General features: G+C 53.3%; 2 protein-coding genes across 8 annotated transcripts in view; both read left to right on the top strand.

Annotated features, from left to right (window-relative positions):
* The window catches only part of PFN4 (profilin family member 4), a 59896-nt gene extending 48708 nt beyond the window's left edge, over positions 1-11188 (top strand). For 4 of the 5 annotated variants that reach the window (XM_069097366.1, XM_069097368.1, XM_069097370.1 and 1 more), the window contains exons 4-5: positions 6203-6308; positions 7664-8707. In XM_069097366.1, the coding sequence (XP_068953467.1) occupies positions 6203-6308; positions 7664-7692 (135 nt within the window). In that variant the 3' untranslated portion in view covers positions 7693-8707. Of the gene's footprint in view, positions 1-6202; positions 6309-7663; positions 8708-11000 lie in introns of those variants that run through there. The other variant, XM_069097367.1, reaches the window with a different exon arrangement.
* Positions 11189-11450: 262 nt separating this feature from the next.
* TP53I3 (tumor protein p53 inducible protein 3) lies at positions 11451-15281 on the top strand. 3 transcript variants are annotated; one of them, XM_069097363.1, is made up of 3 exons: positions 11451-11711; positions 14099-14255; positions 14931-15281. In XM_069097363.1, exons 2-3 carry the CDS (start codon positions 14118-14120, stop codon positions 15264-15266), a joined length of 474 nt encoding a protein of 157 aa, XP_068953464.1. In that variant the 5' UTR covers positions 11451-11711; positions 14099-14117; the 3' UTR covers positions 15267-15281. The 3 variants fall into 3 exon arrangements, with proteins under 3 accessions (XP_068953464.1, XP_068953465.1, XP_068953466.1); XM_069097364.1 differs by lacking the exon at positions 11451-11711 and adding an exon at positions 11758-11997; XM_069097365.1 differs by lacking the exon at positions 11451-11711 and adding an exon at positions 13568-13721.
* Positions 15282-16135: the final 854 nt, after the last annotated feature.

Below are 16135 nucleotides of genomic sequence, written 5' to 3'. Positions count from 1 at the left end.
TTAGCCACATCCAAAAAATATATGTTTGGACCTGCTACCAGAGTCCGTCACCTCCTGGTCAGGAGAGGGGCAGCGGGTGTGATCACTGGCAATGTGGACTATTGCGGTCTTTGTGTTGGTCAGACCCTTCATTCTTTCAGGGCTGCATGTCTTCACAACTCTGAAAGTTGCCTGATTTGGGATGTTTTTGTCTGTCTTACAAAATGTTCTTCCCTCTGCACCACTCCATACAAATCTTCCCAGGTTTCTCCAAAACCATGCCCTTCATCCTTGCTTATGGCACAGCAGTATTCCACCCCATTCACTTACCATCAGTTGATCAGCCATATCCCAATCGATGGGCCACCCCACTCCCCCCTCAGTTTCCAGGTTGGGATTCCTGTGAAAAGAGCTGCTATAAATGTCCTTGTTCTTACCGCCCCCTTTCCTCTGTCTCTGGTCTTTGACCTATAGGTCTAGGAATCACATTGGTAGAAATGATGTTTTAGAGGTTTAACACCCAGCTTGTTAACTCTTTTTCCCCCTCTTTTTTCCAATTTATTTATTTATTTTTAGTTTTCAGCATTCATTTCCACAAGATTTTGAGTTACAAATTTTCTCCCCATCTTTCCCCTACCCCCACTCCAAGATAGAGAGCCTACTGAATACCCCTTCCCCCAATATGTTCTCTCTTATATCCTCCACCATTCCCCCCCCCAACTTTCTAGTAGGGTAAGATGGATTTCTATACCCCAGTGCCTATATGTCTTATTTCCCAGTTGCATCTTAAAAAAAAAATCCAACATTTTTTTTAACATTTGTTTTTAAAATTTTGATTTCCAGATTCTTTCCCTTCTTCCCTCCTCACCCACCCCCACTGGGAAGACAAGGAATTCAATATAGGTTGTACATGTGTAGTTATGCAAAACATTTCCATAGTAGTTATATTGTGAAAGAATAACTATATTTCCCTCCATCCTATCTCACCCCCCACTTGTTCTATTTTCTCCTTTGACCCTGTCCCTTTTCAAAAGTGTTTGCTTTTGACCTGACCCTCTCCCCCAATCTGCCCTCCCTTCTATCATCCCCCCTCTTATCCCCTTCCCCCCTACTTTCCTGTAGAGTAAGATACTCAATTGAGTGTGTATGTTATTCCCTCCTTAAGCCAAATTCAATGAGAATGAGGTTGTCTCATTCCTGTTCACCTTCCTGCTCTTCCCCTCCATTGTAACAGTTTTCTCTTGCCTCTTTTATATGAGATAATTTACCCTAATCTATCTCTCGTTTTCTCCTTTTCTCAATATATTCCTCTCTCACCTCTTAATTTTATTTTTTAGATATTATCCTTTCATATTCAATTCATCCTGTGCCCTCTATGTATACATATACACACACATATATATTTATACACACATACACACTCTCCTATACATGCATATATATATATATATATATATATATATATATATTCCCTTCAACTAACCTCATACTGAGAAAAGTCTCATTAGTTAAAACTATTGTTTTTCCATGTAGGAATATAAATAGTTTAGTCTTAATAAGTTCCTTGTAATTTCTTTTTCCTGTTTACCTTCTCATGCTTCTCTTGCTTCTTGTATTTGAAAGTCAAATTTTCTGTCCAGCTCTAGTTTTTTCATCAAAAATGCTTGAAAGTCCTCTATTTCATTGAATTACCATATTTTCCCCTGAAGCATTATTCTCAGTTTTGCTGGGTAGGTGATTCTTGGTTTTAATTCTAGTTCCTTGGACCTCAAGAATATCATATTCTAAGCCCTTCGATCCCTTAATGTAGAAGCTGCTAGATTTTGTGTTATCCTGATTATGTTTCTACAATACTCAAATTATTTCTTCCTGGCAGCTTGTAATATTTTCTCCTTGACTTGGGAACTCTGGAATTTGGCTATAATATTCCTAGGAGTTTTCTTTTGGGGATCTTTTTCAAGAGGCGATGGGTGAATTCTTTCAACCTCTATTTTGCCCTCTGGTTCTAGAATATCAGGGCAATTTTCCTTCAGAATTTCTTGAAGGATAATTTCTAGGCTCTTTTTTTGATCATGGCTTTCAGTTAGTCCAATAATTTTTAAATTCTCTTTCCTGGATCTATTTTCTAGGTCAGTGTTTTTTTTAAGCAATTAGGGTTAAGTAACTTGCTCAAGGTTATACGGCCAGGTGTTTCTGGGTGGGTGCTAAATGTCTGAGTCCAGATTTGATCCCCAGGTCATCCCGACACTGGGGCCGGTGCTCTTACTCACTGAGCCACCTGGCCACCCCTAAGCAATTGGGGTTAAGTAACTTGCTCAAGGTTACACGGCCAGGTGTTTCTGGGTGGGTGCTAAGTGTCTGAGCCCGGATTCAATCCCAGGTCATCCTGACACTGGGGCCGGTGCTCTTACTCGCTGTGCTACCTGCCTGCCCCGTCAGTGGTTTTTCTAATGAGACTGTATTCTTGTCTCACCAGTTTCAACAGAGTTCCCTGCTGACCTTTTACTTTTTGACGTTTATGGGTTGAGGAGTCTGGAGACGACCACAGCTGCTGGTGATTCACTCTCCTGAAGTCTGCTCTGGCCAGTCTGGGCCTCTGGTCAGGGTGGCCCCACGTCTTTGCTGCCAGCCTGGTGCGATAGACCCTTCCGGCCAGCCTGCCAGGCTTCCTTCAGCCCAGATTTGTTTCTCTCTGTCACTTTATGGGTTCTGTGGCTCTAAAATTTGTTTAGGGTAATTTTTTTTTACTGGTATTGGAGGTGGTTAGAGCAGGAGCTGAAGCAAGTTCCTGCTTTTACTCTGCCATCTTGGCTCCACGCCCCAGTGTGGCAACGCCTCAGACTGCTTTCCAGGACAACTGGACCCGTTCCCAGTTCCAGCAGGGGGTCAGTGGCCTGATATTCCCATAGCCTTACTGTCTTGGGTCATTGTCCTTTTTTGTCCACTTTGCCAATCTGATAGGTGTGAGATGGAACCTTGGAGGTGTTTTAATTGGCATGTCTCTAATTATGACTGATTTGGAGCCTCTTTTTCAAAAGAGTGTTGATAGCTTGCATTTCTTGTTTAGAAACTCCCTGTTCATACCTTTTCACCCCTTATGTATTAGGGAATGGCTCTTGTTCTTATAAATTGGAATCAGTTCCATCTCGGTCGTGGATGGGTCTATGTGCAGGCTTTGCTGGGTCCATGCCTGGGGGGGTTCCTGCCTATTCCAGAGAGGGTAGGAGCTAAGCAGGAAGAACCATCAGTCAGTCAATGGGCCAGGAAGCATTTCTGAAGCACCTACTGTGTGCCAAGCGCTGTGCTAAGTCTGAGAGGACAAAGAAAAGCCCTCAAGGAGCCCACGTTTTAATGGTAGAGACAAGTGTAAGCAAATAGACAGAGAGCAGGATAAGGAGGCAGTAATGAACAGAGGGAAGACAGTGAGATGCAGGGGAGTGAGCGGAGAGGCCTTCCTGGAGGAGGAGGGATGCCAGGAGGGAGAGCATTTCCAGGCATGGGGGCTGGCCAGGAGGCTGGGATCACTGGGTCAGAGGAAATACTGGGCCCTGAGTTTTAAGAAGACTAGAGCAGTAATAGAGGGCTACATTTTGAAGGACTTTAAAAGCCAAACAAAGCATTTTGTATTTGATCCTGGAGGCCATAGGGAGTCACTGCAGTTTTTTCAGTAGGTTGGGACTGGATCAGACCTGATTATAGAAAATTAGAGAAATTTAATAGAAATTATAGAAAATCACTTTGGTGGCTGAATGGAGGAGGGACTGGAGCGGGGAGAGACTGATGCAGGCAGGACCGCCCCCCCCAGGCTACTGCAGTAGTCGAGGCATGAGGGGATGAGGATCCATACCAGGGTAGGGGCAGGGGCAGAGGAGAGATGCTGCCAAGGTGATGTTGACAGGCCTTGGCACCATATTGGATTGGGAGGTGAGAGAATGAGGAGTCCAGGGTAACTCCTACGTTGGGAACCTCAGGGCCTGGGAGTTGCCCTCTACAATAATAGAGCATCTAGGAAGATGGGAGGGTTAGGGTTATGGGTTCTGTTTTGGAGATACCTACTGGACGTTCAGCTGGAGATATCTGAAAGAAAGTTGAAGATAGGAGATTGGAAGTCAGCAGAGAGACTGGGGCAGGACAGGGAGATCTGAGAACCCTCATCAGCACAGAGATGGGCAGTAAATCCAGGAGAGCTGGGGAGATCACCAAGGGGAATAGGATTGAGGAAGAGCAGAAGAGGGTCCAGACAGAACCTGCGGGACCCCTGAGGTCAGAGGGTGACCTGGAAGAGGGTCCACCCAAGGAGACAGAGAAGGAGAGGTCCAAGGGGGAGGAGGGAGTGACCAACAGTGTGTAGGACCTCAGAGAGGCCAAGAAGGGTGAGGACTGAGAAAAGGCCATTGGATTCAGCAGCTAAGAGAGCACTGGTGGCTTTGGTGCAACCATGAGGCCCATATGTGGACTGTGAGAAGCTGAGTAGAGAGGGGAAGCGGAGGGCCCAAGTATAGATGGCCTTTTCAGCCCTTCTGAGGAGCTGACCCAGGAAACCAAAGACTTCTCTTGGGAGTAGGGAATCAGAGGCCAGACCCTATCCCTCCACTCTCCCTGGTGACATAGAGAACGGGGGGGGGGGAACATGCATTTATTAAGCACCTAATGTGTACCAGGCATTGTGCTGAACATGTCCTACAAACATTCCCTTCCTTGAGACTCACAGCGGCCCTGCGAGATGAGTGCTATGATCATCCCTACTCTGCAGTTGGGGTGACTCACCCAGGGTCCCCCATCTCACAAATGTCTGAGGCCACATTCCCAACTCCAGGCCCGGCCCTCCGTGCACTGCTTTTGCATGCTGTGGGCCACATTTAACATGACACTCGGGGTGCTGTCTCCAGCCCCTCTGAAGGAGGGCTCACATGCACTGAGAGGCAGCCGAGAACCCCGCTGAGAGGCGAGTGGCCAGCGGGGCTGTGGTCCCTGGGGGGGACAGATATACCTGTGTGCTAAAACCCTGAAGATGACAGAGCCTGAGAAGCATGGGAAGACTCCAAAAAGCAACAGAGAGGAGGGTGAGCGGAGAAAACCAGACCCTTGATGGCGTGATGGGCCAAAGTGGAATGGAGCGTGCCAGTGCTGTTGGGACCAGCGGCTGCCCTGGGACGTTAGAGGCTGTCATGGGCCCTGGTGCACGCCCACTGGAGGCCCTGGGTGAGCCATCCATGCTGGCTACAGCACCAGGCATTGTTGGCATCTGCGTAAGTCCAGGATGGGAAATAGCCACGGTGCCCTGAGCCCTTGGCCTTTAGGTTCAGTCTTTCCTCTTCTAGGGACCACAAGGGAAGCCTGTGACCACAGAGAGGGTCAGAATCCAGGCCAGATGCTGCCGCCAGCCTAGCATTGATGCTAGCACATCCTTCATTCTCAAGTGAACGGTGACATTCGGAGGGGGCTGCCTTGGATCTAAGTGGGCAAAGCTGGGCAGAGCCATCAGCCTGACTCTCTTCCCCAGCGTCATGGGGGTCCAGGAGGTCAGGACTGGCAGTGACACCCCTTGCCGGTCAGGCCTCTTTGCTGATAAAGACGCAGCAGTTTCTGAGGTTGAAGCCCTAGACAGAATCGAGAACCTCTGGATTTTGGTGACTTTCCTTCCTGGGTCCTCAGGAGCTGTGGTTGGAGCCCTTGCAGGAGCCTTCCCGGGATGCGGCCATGGACACTGGGAGGGAAGCCTGGCCATCCCCAAGGCCAGATCTGGGGCTGTCCAGGTGGTGGGGCGGTGTGTCGTGCCAGGCACGACTGCCTCTTTTCTCTCTCAGAGCACCCTGCTTGCTGCTTCAGGGAGGCTGGCCTGTCTGTCCTGTGGGGGGCAGTGGGGGTGGCCACTTCTCCAGTTAATGGCTATGAGGGCTGGGCTAGAAGTAGGATGGGGAGTGTGTCCGCTCCGGGCCGGCTCCTGTGCCCACCCGAGGTACTCCCCTTGAGGGGAACTGTTGTAGGCCTGGCCTGGAGAATGGGTCCTGGAGCCCCCTCCAGCTGTGTTCCCCCCACTCTTAGTTAGCCCCTGTTCCTTGTAACTAACCATTTAACCATAATTAACCTCTAGTTACTTCAAAGACCGAGCAAGAACAAAGTACCAGCTTTCTCTCCCACACCAGCTCAGAACTGGCACCTTCCCACATAGAGCTTGGAGCCACCCCCCAGGTCTCCAGCGTCTTCCTCTGCTTCTCCCTAGAACAACACGGGGCTGGTGGTCGTTCAAACCAACCTCTACCTCCTGGTGGCCACGTATCGGGAGGACATGTATGCCAGCGTGTGCGTAGAGGCTGTCGAGAAGCTGGGTGAGGACCCCGTGCCCGCACATGTGGGGGGGGCTCGGGGACCCAGAAAGCCGACACTCGCGTTTGCCTTCTCCATGGTCCATCTTCATTGACCAATCCGCGGCTGCCAAGCTGTCCTTCCTTTGCTAGCGGCCTTCAGTGGCTTCCTCAGTGGAGGACACCCCCCCTGCCCGGGCTGCCTCCAACTCCTTCGCAGTCCCCGGCCCAACCCTCCTCATCTCCCTGCAGGCCACACCCCAGGCCTGGAATGCTTCCCCTCCTCTCCTCTCCTCTCTCTCATGGGGACCACTCCATTCCTCAGCCCCACTCCACCCCCTGTATTTACTGATTTGTGTCCTCCTGGGTGTGTGGGCTTCTAGGGGAAAGGGCAGCTCTGCTGCTTCACAGAATCTCAGAGCTAAAAGGGCCCTCAGTGGCTACTGAGCCCAACTTCCCACCACCTCCGGACAAAGGATTGTCCAACTTCTCGAAGACCTCTATGATGAGGAGCTCACCCACTTCATACTGGGAGAGGTCTTTGCACCTGGTTCTGCCTGTTGGGCTCATGGAACATACATGATAGCTCAGCAAACACTTCGGGGCATCCTTTCCTGCCAAAGTTTTCTCCAGGCTCACCATGACCAATCCCTTCATAGATAGGCCATGAACTCCAGGCCTGTCCCCCAGTTTATCAGTGTGCTTCTTCAGTTGAGGTGTCCTGACCACAGTCCTCTCGACAAGGCCTGACCAGGGCAAAAGAGCACAAGACTCCCCTCTCTTTCGGGCTGCCACCCAGGGAACACAGGGAGCCTGCAGTCCACTGCCACCAGCAGGCCCTCAGGACACTCCCAGTGTAGAGCTGGGGTGGGGGAGAATCTGGCAAGGCCTTTGGAAGGAGATGACCTCTGAGCGGAGGAAGGGGGGATGATATCCCAGCCAAGAAAAGACAAACAGGCAAGGCACTGGGGAGCCCTGGAAGGCTCTTGAGCAGGAGAAGGCAATGAAGGCAGCTGTGGTTTGGCAGACTGCTCCCATTGCCTTAAATCAACAGGAAATGCCCAGTACAGTCCCACAAGGGAGGGCAGGGACTGGGCCCCGTCCAGAGCCTGGGTCTGCTGCTGTGGCCCAGCAGATGCCGCCTTTGGTGACTTGGGGGACGAGGCAGATTTGAACTGTTTTCTTCACCTTGTCCTCAGCCCCACAGAGGTCTCCTCTGTCACCACTCACGCCACAGTGACCCTCAGAGACAGCACCCAACCCTTGCCCAGGTTTCTGCCCAGGGTGCTGGTTCTCTCAGGCCCCACACAAATCAGAGGCCAGCTGCCCCCATCCCTGCCCACCGCCCAGGTCAGGACATCTCTCTTGTTTTCTCCTAGGTGACTACTTGAGAAAGAAGGGGAGTTAATTTACTCAGAAGACTCTGAAAACCTCATCTTAAGAAAAAAACGAGATTTCTAGAGAGGAAGGGTTGGGGTTATGAATAATAGACTAGGCTATGCAGGGTCATGGCCAGTCAGGATCTGGATTAGGGCAGAGGTCCTGTCCAGGAGGGTTAAAGTTAGCATTAACATCCTAGACTGTCCAGGGTTAAAGGTCAGGTTCAGGGGTGGGGTCAGAGCCAAGATTAGGGTTAGTGATATGGTTAACAGCCCAGACTGTACAGGGTTAAGGTCAGGATTAGGGAAGATATTAGGGTTGACAGTTTAGACTAAGGTTTGGGTCACAGTTGAGGTTAAGTACTGGCTTAGGGATGGTCTTAAACTGTCCAGGGTAGGTGTCAGGGTCTCCACCCTGAAGAAATAAGCAGCCTTTATCTTGAAGACCAAGGCCCTTGGATGCTGGTTCAGAGGGCTTGGAGGCCTAGAGGAACAAGTCCCCTCTTCCTGGGGTTGGGATCCTGACCACTCCTGACCAAGAGGCCATTTCTAGGGCTTCCTGGCCCCAGCCTTGGGGGCACTTTGGGCAGGGAGCAAAGAGGGCCCCAGGGTGTTTCCCCAGGCCTGAAGATTGCTGCTGCTGTTTCTGTGAGGGGCTCTTCTGTGAACGCTGTCCATCCTTGGTCATCCTGAAGGGTCAATAGATGTGTAGTAGGGGCATATGTCAACATGTGTCATCCAAACTCAGGACAGATTTCTCACCCCCAGGGGTCCAGACACAGCCCCCAGGGGAATGGATTCCTTTGGGAACTGGCCAGGGGGTCCTCAAGCTGGGGCCTGGGGAGCAGTCCTTGTTCACCCTTGAGAGAGTAGGAACTGGGGTTGGCGTCAAGCCTTCACACCAAGGCGTTGCCCTGAATACCTTTCCGTGCCACCTGTGACTTGCCTCCATGTGCCGGCCAGGACTATGAAGCTTCTCTGTAAGGACGGTTCTTGGATCTCGGCTCTCAGCTTCCCTCAAAGCTAAATAAACCTCTTCCCCATCTTCTGTGTTGGTTCACTGTGGGCAGCAGTACCTTTGGCACCAGGGTCCACAAGTGCCAGTGTGTCCTGCCTGCTGCTTGGGCTCAGCTGGGAACTGTTCATTGGCCCAGAGAGGAGCCCTGGGTGGGAGAAGACAGGCCTGACAAGGGGGACACCCAGGGAGGCCTTATAGGGTTGGCCCTCCCTAGGACATCCTAGCAAAGAACTGGGCACTCTGAGGGGATCAGACTCTGCTCTGGGCCCATCCTCCCAGGACACACACAGACACACCCTGGAGGCCCAGGCCATTTCCTGGCAGATCCAGGAAATGTCTGTCCTCCCAGGCTGCATTCCCCCTCCCTAGGCTTTTTCCCTGTGGCCATCCCTTTTTCCTCCTCCTCTAGGCAGCTGGGACAGCCCAGCAGCAAGCAGCCAGCTCTGCCCAGGCTCAGTGCTAGGAGAGAATGAGTTTGGGATAGAAATAACCTTTGTAAAGCGCTTAGCCCAGTGCCTGGCACAGAATGCACTTAAGAACGGGTATTCTCTTTCCTTCCCGTTTATTGTGGCTCCCACTTACCTTGAACTCCAAGGCTCAGCCTAGGCTGCTTTAGGGCAGAAGTGGCTCAGTGGAGACTGGGAGGAAAGGGAGATTCAGCAGCCTGAGAGCTGCTATCTAGTACCTTTTACAGATGCAGAGACTGAGGCTCACAGGGTGTGCCTCTGGTGAGTGTCTGGGTAGGCTTGTGTGCCCATTCTGCAATGTCACAGGGCCGCCTCTGGGGGCAAAGGCTAGATGAGGATTCACAGCATCAGGACTTAAGTGCTGGCACCAACTGGCCATGGTCCAGGGGAATCCTCAGCTTCCCAGACGCGGGGTGGTGCTGCTCTGCTCCTGCTGAGGTCCTGTGAAGGGCAAACTGACTGGTCTAATGGCGGGCAGAGCTCCTTGGGGAACTGGCCACCTAAAGCTTCCATAGAAAAAGTGGTGGATTATGTCTGTGATGTCATGGATGTGTGAATCTGACTGGGTGATAAGCCCCGACCTTGGTCACTACTGGAAATTGGAGCAGGTGTTTCTCGGGCATACCTTTGGTCTGTTATGCCTGTAGCCAGCTAGCTTTGAAAGTTAATGTTGAAGGCTTGACCTCAGGTTTGTATATTATAACTGGGAATTATGATATTTCTGCTGGTAAGAGGCAGTCCCATTCATACAAGGAAAATTTTCCAGAGGTCAGCTTGTTCTTGTAACAGGGAGAGACAGTTTATGTCACCGGGGCCCACTCAGGAGTAATTGCTGGGCATGGTGTTCTTGGGCTGGGGAGAAAAGTGGCAGGGAGAGTGTTTTGAGCCTAGGAAGAAATGTGATCTTGGAAGTGGGATCCTAGTCCAAGCACCCCATCAGGGGCAGGGCCTGGTCCCCACCCTGCCTCACCTCTCTGCAGTTCAGGATATCAGAAGACAGTCAACCAAAACTGAGAGTTTGAGTGAAGGAACAGGACATGTTCAGCTTGGAAGAGAAGGCTGGGTGAGGGGGCAGGAGCAGGGGCAGCCTAGTTGTCTGGAAGACAGAAGATGGGGAAACAGGGAGCATTGCACTGAGGCAGGTCTGTGCCACAGGAAAAGGGGCAGCCTCTGAGGTGGTCAGCTGCCCATCCTCAGAGGGCTTTAGGATGAGGCTGAACAAACACTGCTCAGATGTGGCCAGTTCTGAGGCCCTTCCTGGTCAGCCACACTCTCCAGGCCAGTGTCTGGCTCAGATAGGTGCCTAGTAATGCTTGTAGCCTTGTGGCTTCATCTCCAAGGCTCGTGCATTTAGACTCAGGGAGGCCCCTTCCAGATGTAAATCCATCTGTCCTTAAATGTGTGCTGAAGCTCTGGAGGCCCCTTCCAGATCTAAATCCATCTGTCCTTAAATGTGTGCTGAAGCTCTGGAGGCCCCTTCCCATCTGCTGCCCTTTGGCTCAGTGTCTACCAAGGCTCTGTCCCTGGTCCTCTTCTTGTCTCCCTACACCCTCTCTTTTAGTGACTGTGTAGGACCCTACGCATGTAGCTGCCAAATGTATCTCCTGTATGTCAGCCCCAACCTCCAGTCCCACATCCCCTGCTCCGCAGCCCTCTCAAACTAGAGGCATCGCCAGCTGGAGTCCAGATGAGGACTCATGACCTTGCCCTGGAATCCTGCCCATCTCGGAATCCCTGGGGCTACATCCTCAGCATTCTACTTGACTCCTCATTTTCAGAATTTGTCATTTCTACCTGGTGACATCTCTTGTATAAATCTCCTGTCCCCTCCCTCATCACCTCTTGTGTGTAGGAGACACTTCAAGAACGATGGAGCTCTGAGCATTCCCCAGCAGCCGCCTTGGCCTTGGGCCTTGACCTTGGCCATCGGCTCTTGGAACAATACATCCTGCCAGGAAAAGTCTCCACGTGTTCGCGGTAGGCATCCCCTGAACTCACCAAGGGCTTTGAGGCCCTTAACCTAGCTTGGCCCTTTGCCAAGACAGTTTCCCTGGGCATAGGGATGGCTGCTGCTCCCGCTAGTTTGCTGAAGCCACAGGTGAGAGTTGGGTGAATTAAGCGGACGCCAAAGGTGTCCTCACACCAGAAGCGCTAGTTCCCTTGAGCCCCCCCAGGCCACAGGGGACATCGGAGAGATGTGCCAAAGGACGGGCCTCGGACGGATTGGAAGGGGCGGGGCAGGAATGGGTGAGACCCGGACGAGTGGAGAATGGCAGGCAGTTAGCCTGCGGGCCTGGGTGGACCTCGGAGAAGTTGCGGGGCGGGGCTTGGGGAGAGAGTAAATTCCTTAGGAAACAGGCCCACTTCTAGATTCCCCCACCAGCCTGGTAGAGCTGTCCAGCAGCCAGATAGCAAAGTCTCGCGCCTGCAAGGAGTCAGTGGGGAGCGCTGAGGGGCTTCGCCATCCTGACTGCCCGGACCTCCAGGCTTGGAGCACCCTTCTCAGCTCCACCCTTGGGGAGCTAGCGCGGCGACCTGGGGTCCGAGGTTCGAGGGCCCGCCGGTCAGTGTTGGTGGAATTGAAGTTTGGGCTACTTGGAAGTGGGGTGGCCGAGCCGGGTGGGGAGCTTTGTGGCTTGTTCCTCTAGGCCAAGGCGGAGTCAAATGGAGGGACCAGAGCCAGAGAAGGCCGCCCCTTCACCACCGCCTCCTGCCCGCCCTCCCCGGTCCTCCTTCCCGAGCCCGGAGCCGGGCAGGGCCAGGCTGGTCCTCCCCACGCCTAGCTTCCCTACCCCGCACGCCCTGTGCACCCCAGTCTGTGCCTGCTGTCCGCGTCCTGGGCCACACAGGTAGGAGTTGCGAGGGTAGGGGGCTACGATTCAGGGAGAGGAGTAGCGGGGAAATTGAGGCGTCAGCAGGAGGCACTTTGGAGGCGCCCCCCCCCAGCCTCCTTCAGCAGTCCCTCAGCACCCGCGAGAGGAACGTGCCTCCCCAGAAGTCCTGGGCATAGGTGGGACGCGTTGTTTTCGTGTAGGGGCAGCACTGGGATCCCCTTCACAAAGCCCCTGCCCAGCCCAGCTGCCTTCCGCACCTTCAGCGGCCAGGAGTCCCGGGCGGCTCTGCGCCACTCAGGCGCTGTGACCGACCCTGGCAGTGGCCACTCCCTGAGACGGACTACTTCCCCCTGGCTGGGCATCCTGCCCCCACGCCAATTACCCCTCCAGATGAGACAGAAACAGTTTAATTATCCAGCAGCACACTTGCATGGGAGACGGCTCCAGGCTCCCAGAGTATCCTAGGTCTCCAGGAGGGGAGTGACCCCCGCCCCAGCCCGAGCCCCAGCCCGAGCCCCAGCCCCTCCTGGGAGGTCCCAGGCTCTTGGGTACATCCAGAGCCCGGGCTGGGGAAGAAGGCACCCGGGACTCAGGCACGTGTCACACTGTGCCACCAGCTCCCAGATGGAGGACTATAGGTCATTCAGAGGGGCCAGCATTTCTTGGCTCAAAAACGGTTTAATTGTTCCAGTGCTTTATTTCTCACTGAATCTACTGGGTTTAGAATATTCTGATTAGCCCTGGTATTTCCTTCCCTTTTGTCTTTTGGCTGGCTTGATCACCTGCTCCTAAAGGTGTGGGGCATCTTCCACTATTATCACATTCATTCTCCTGGTAATTCCAAAGGCTAATCCTTTATGCACTTTGCCCATCTGTCCAAAGGCTTTACACTCTCATTTTGAACAATCCCTTTTGAAGTTGTGAAACTCCCTCCCTCCCTTTCTCCTCTCTCCCCCCTCTTTTTCTCTCCCTCCCCCTTCCCCTCTGTCTGTCTTTCTGTCTCTGTCTGTCTGTCTGTCTCTCTCTGTCTCTGTCTCTGTCTCTCTCTGTCTCTCTCTCTGTCTCTGTCTCTGTCTCTCTCTCTCTGTCTCTCTCTCTCTCTCTCTCTCTCTCTCTCTCTGTTTCTCTCTCTCTCTCTGTCTCTCTGTCTCTCTCTCTCTGTCTCTCTCTCTCTCTGTCCCCCCATTGCTCCTAGCTTCCACCTTTGGGACTAAACAAGGAAAGTCTAATCCTTTCCCACAGGCTGAGCAGTTACCACCAGAATCTTTTCTTCTCCAGACCAAACATCCACATGTCCTCCCACCTAGCTTCATATGACATGAATTCAAGACCCTGGGTCATCCTAGCTATCCTTCTGCAGACTCTTCAATGCTTGTCAAGGCCTTAATAAGCTGTGCTGCCCAGAGCTGAGCACAGTGGTCCCAATGTGGCCATACCAGGGCAGCAGGCATGGGGGCCATGCCCTCCCTGTTTTCTCCAAATTCAATCCAAGAGCCCACATAAGATTGCTGACTCATACTGAGTTTGCAAGGGCTCTAACACTAAGCTCCTCCCCAGAAAGGGACTTCCAGCCCAATGGACAACTGACAAGGTGCGGCCCCCTCCCTTTGTTCGGGGCTAGGAGCTGACTCTTGGGACAGAGCAGGAGTGCCTCTGACTAGGGCCAGCCTCAGGCTCAGTAGCCATCAGGGCCAGGCCTCTCCAGGGCCTAGCCTGCCCACAGTGAGTGCTTAACAGAGGTGTGTTGACTGGCTGACTGCTTGCCCAGGCAAAGGAGCATCTGTGGGAACTGTGATCTAGGGGCTGGGGCTCTGGGAGTGGGAGGCAGGTGGGTGGGTGGCCCTATTTCGAGCTGGGAGCCTAGGGGATCCTGAGCCAGCCTCCCTGGATAAATGGGCTTGACAATCTACAATGCTTTTGTCCTTGTTTTCTCAGGACAGCACAAGCTTGGGTCCCACAGTGTTACTGAAGGAGTGACTGATTATTGGCCCAGGGTCAGGACCTTCAGGGAGGGAAGGAAGAGGAGAGAACAGCATTCTCCCCCACCCCCACCCCCCACTTGGCCTCCATTGCTATTCTGTCTCTCCCTCCATCTGATCCTGTTCTCCATGCCCAGGTGGTGAGAGCGAGGCATCATGTTAGCTGTGCATTTTGACCAGCCTGGGGGCCCTGAAAACCTTTACCTGAAAGAGGTGGCCAAGCCGGAGCCGGGACCAGGAGAAGTCCTCCTGAAGGTGGCTGCCAGTGCTCTGAACAGGGCCGATGTGTTGCAGGTATGAATGGGCAGGCTGCAGGCTGCAGGCTCTGGCAGGGCTTGGGCCTGACACTCAGGGTCTCAGCCACCCTGGCCCAGACAGTGAGCACTGGTTGTGTTTTCAGACAATCACCTTGCAAGGCAGAGAGTTTAGGATTTCACTGTAGTCATTTCCTAGGTGAGGAACCAGAGCTGAGAGGGGAGCAGGGGCTTGGCCAGGGCCACACCCAGGATTTGGACCTGGGTGAATTCCTGTCAGCATCTCTAGCCAGGGTGTCCTGGAGGCCACAAGCTATGTCCTGATATGTGACAGCCCCACACCTGGTCATTGTTGGGAGGGCCAGGGTCTTTGTTTCAGAGGCCTTCTGGGAAGGGCTCACCTTCTGCCAACTGGGAAGCCCAGATTCTGTACCAGCCCTGACACTGTGGGCCTCAGTTTCCCTACCTGTAAAATGAAAGAGTTGGACTCAATACTTTAAGAAATCCTGGTCAGCTCCATGTGATAGTCACTTCTGGTCTCCTCTCTGCACGTGACCTGGCCAGATGGGGCAGAAAGACCTCCTTTGACATGTTCTCTCCCCCTCCCCCCTTCTCTCTCTCTCCTCCTCCCTCCCTCTCCCCCTCCTCTCTGTCTCTCCCCCTCCTCCCTCTTTTTCTCTCTCCCCTTCCCTCCCTCTCTCTCCCCTCCCCCCAGCGCCAGGGCCAGTACAGCCCACCCACTGGAGCCAGCAGCATCCTGGGCTTGGAGGCATCTGGCTACGTGGCTGAAGTTGGTCCCAGCTGCCAGGGGCCCTGGAAACAAGGGCACTCCGTAATGGCTCTGCTTGCTGGGGGGGGCCAGGCAGAGTACGTCGTGGTCCCCGAAGGTCACCTTATGCCTGTCCCCAAGGGGCTGACTCTCCTCCAGGCCGCAGCCATCCCTGAGGCCTGGCTCACAGCCTTCCAGCTGCTTCACGTCATAGGTGAGGAAGCAAGGTTAGGCTTTTGCATCTTCTCCTGGACTGGGGGCTGGAGCTCTTGTATCCCATGAGCTCTGGGAGCCTTGCTTTAGTTACATTCCCAGCAGTCATTTGTGGCCTTCAAACTGTGCCTGGCTTCTGAAAAGGAGGCCATCCCAGAGTGGAAAAGCCTGCCTCGGGAGGCAGTAGCACCCCCTTCAGAGAATTACTGTTCAGATCCAGGTTGGACCAGTGGCCTTGGAGGTCTGTGCTAGGACCCAGATTGTGATCTCCATCTGTCAGTGCCTTCCACGGGGCTGCTGCTGTGGTCAGCTCAGTTTACCCGCCCCTCCAGTGTGGAGAGAGAAGGGGAGTTTCCTGGAGGAGGTGGGGCCAGAGTTTGGGGGGCATACAAGGGGTAGGGAGCACAGAGCTCCTGGTAAGAGCCAGGGAGGAGCCCCATCTGGCCAGCCCAGAGGAGAATTCACACTGAGGACTCAGAGTAAGGTGGCGGGGAGGAGATGGAACTGTAAGAGACAAGAGAATGAAACAGAGGGGGGCGTGCCTCACCCCTCCCACACACACAGCAGCTTTTCCCACAGAAAACCAGCAAAGGAGGCCTGAGTGCCCTCCAGTCACTGCCCCACCCCTACAGCTGCCTCCCAACCCACCTAAGCTTTCAGGCCCTGCGCTCCAGGCACCTCAATCCACCAGCCAGTCCATTCAGAGCAATAGAGGCATCTTCATTTCTCAAATTTTGTTCCTACCATCTTTACCATGATTGCTCCTGCTTTACAGCGAGGCTCTGATGGCCAGAGTGGGAGGGATGTGGGGGGGAAGTGTGTGTGAGTGTGTGTGACTGAGTGTGAGTGTGTGTGACTGTGGGTAGGAATGTGTGTGTGACTGAGTGCGTATGACTGTGGGTGTGTGATTGGGTGTGTGTATGTGTGACTGAGAGTGT

The sequence above is a fragment of the Petaurus breviceps genome, unplaced genomic scaffold (assembly GCF_028583685.1).
Source record: "Petaurus breviceps papuanus isolate PSGF00001 unplaced genomic scaffold, PetGlider_PUasm1.0 356, whole genome shotgun sequence".
Classification (NCBI taxonomy): domain Eukaryota; kingdom Metazoa; phylum Chordata; class Mammalia; order Diprotodontia; family Petauridae; genus Petaurus; species Petaurus breviceps.
Note: the sequence above shows the minus strand (reverse complement) of the source record. Positions and strands in the feature narration are given on the sequence as shown.

Bases quoted from the DNA above. Each gene is read 5' to 3' on its own strand.
- TP53I3 (XM_069097363.1), top strand. From the start codon at position 14,118: ATGTTAGCTGTGCATTTTGACCAGCCTGGGGGCCCTGAAAACCTTTAC. The intron at 14,256-14,930 runs GTATGAATGGGC...CCCTCCCCCCAG, and splicing joins ACAGGGCCGATGTGTTGCAG to CGCCAGGGCCAGTACAGCCC.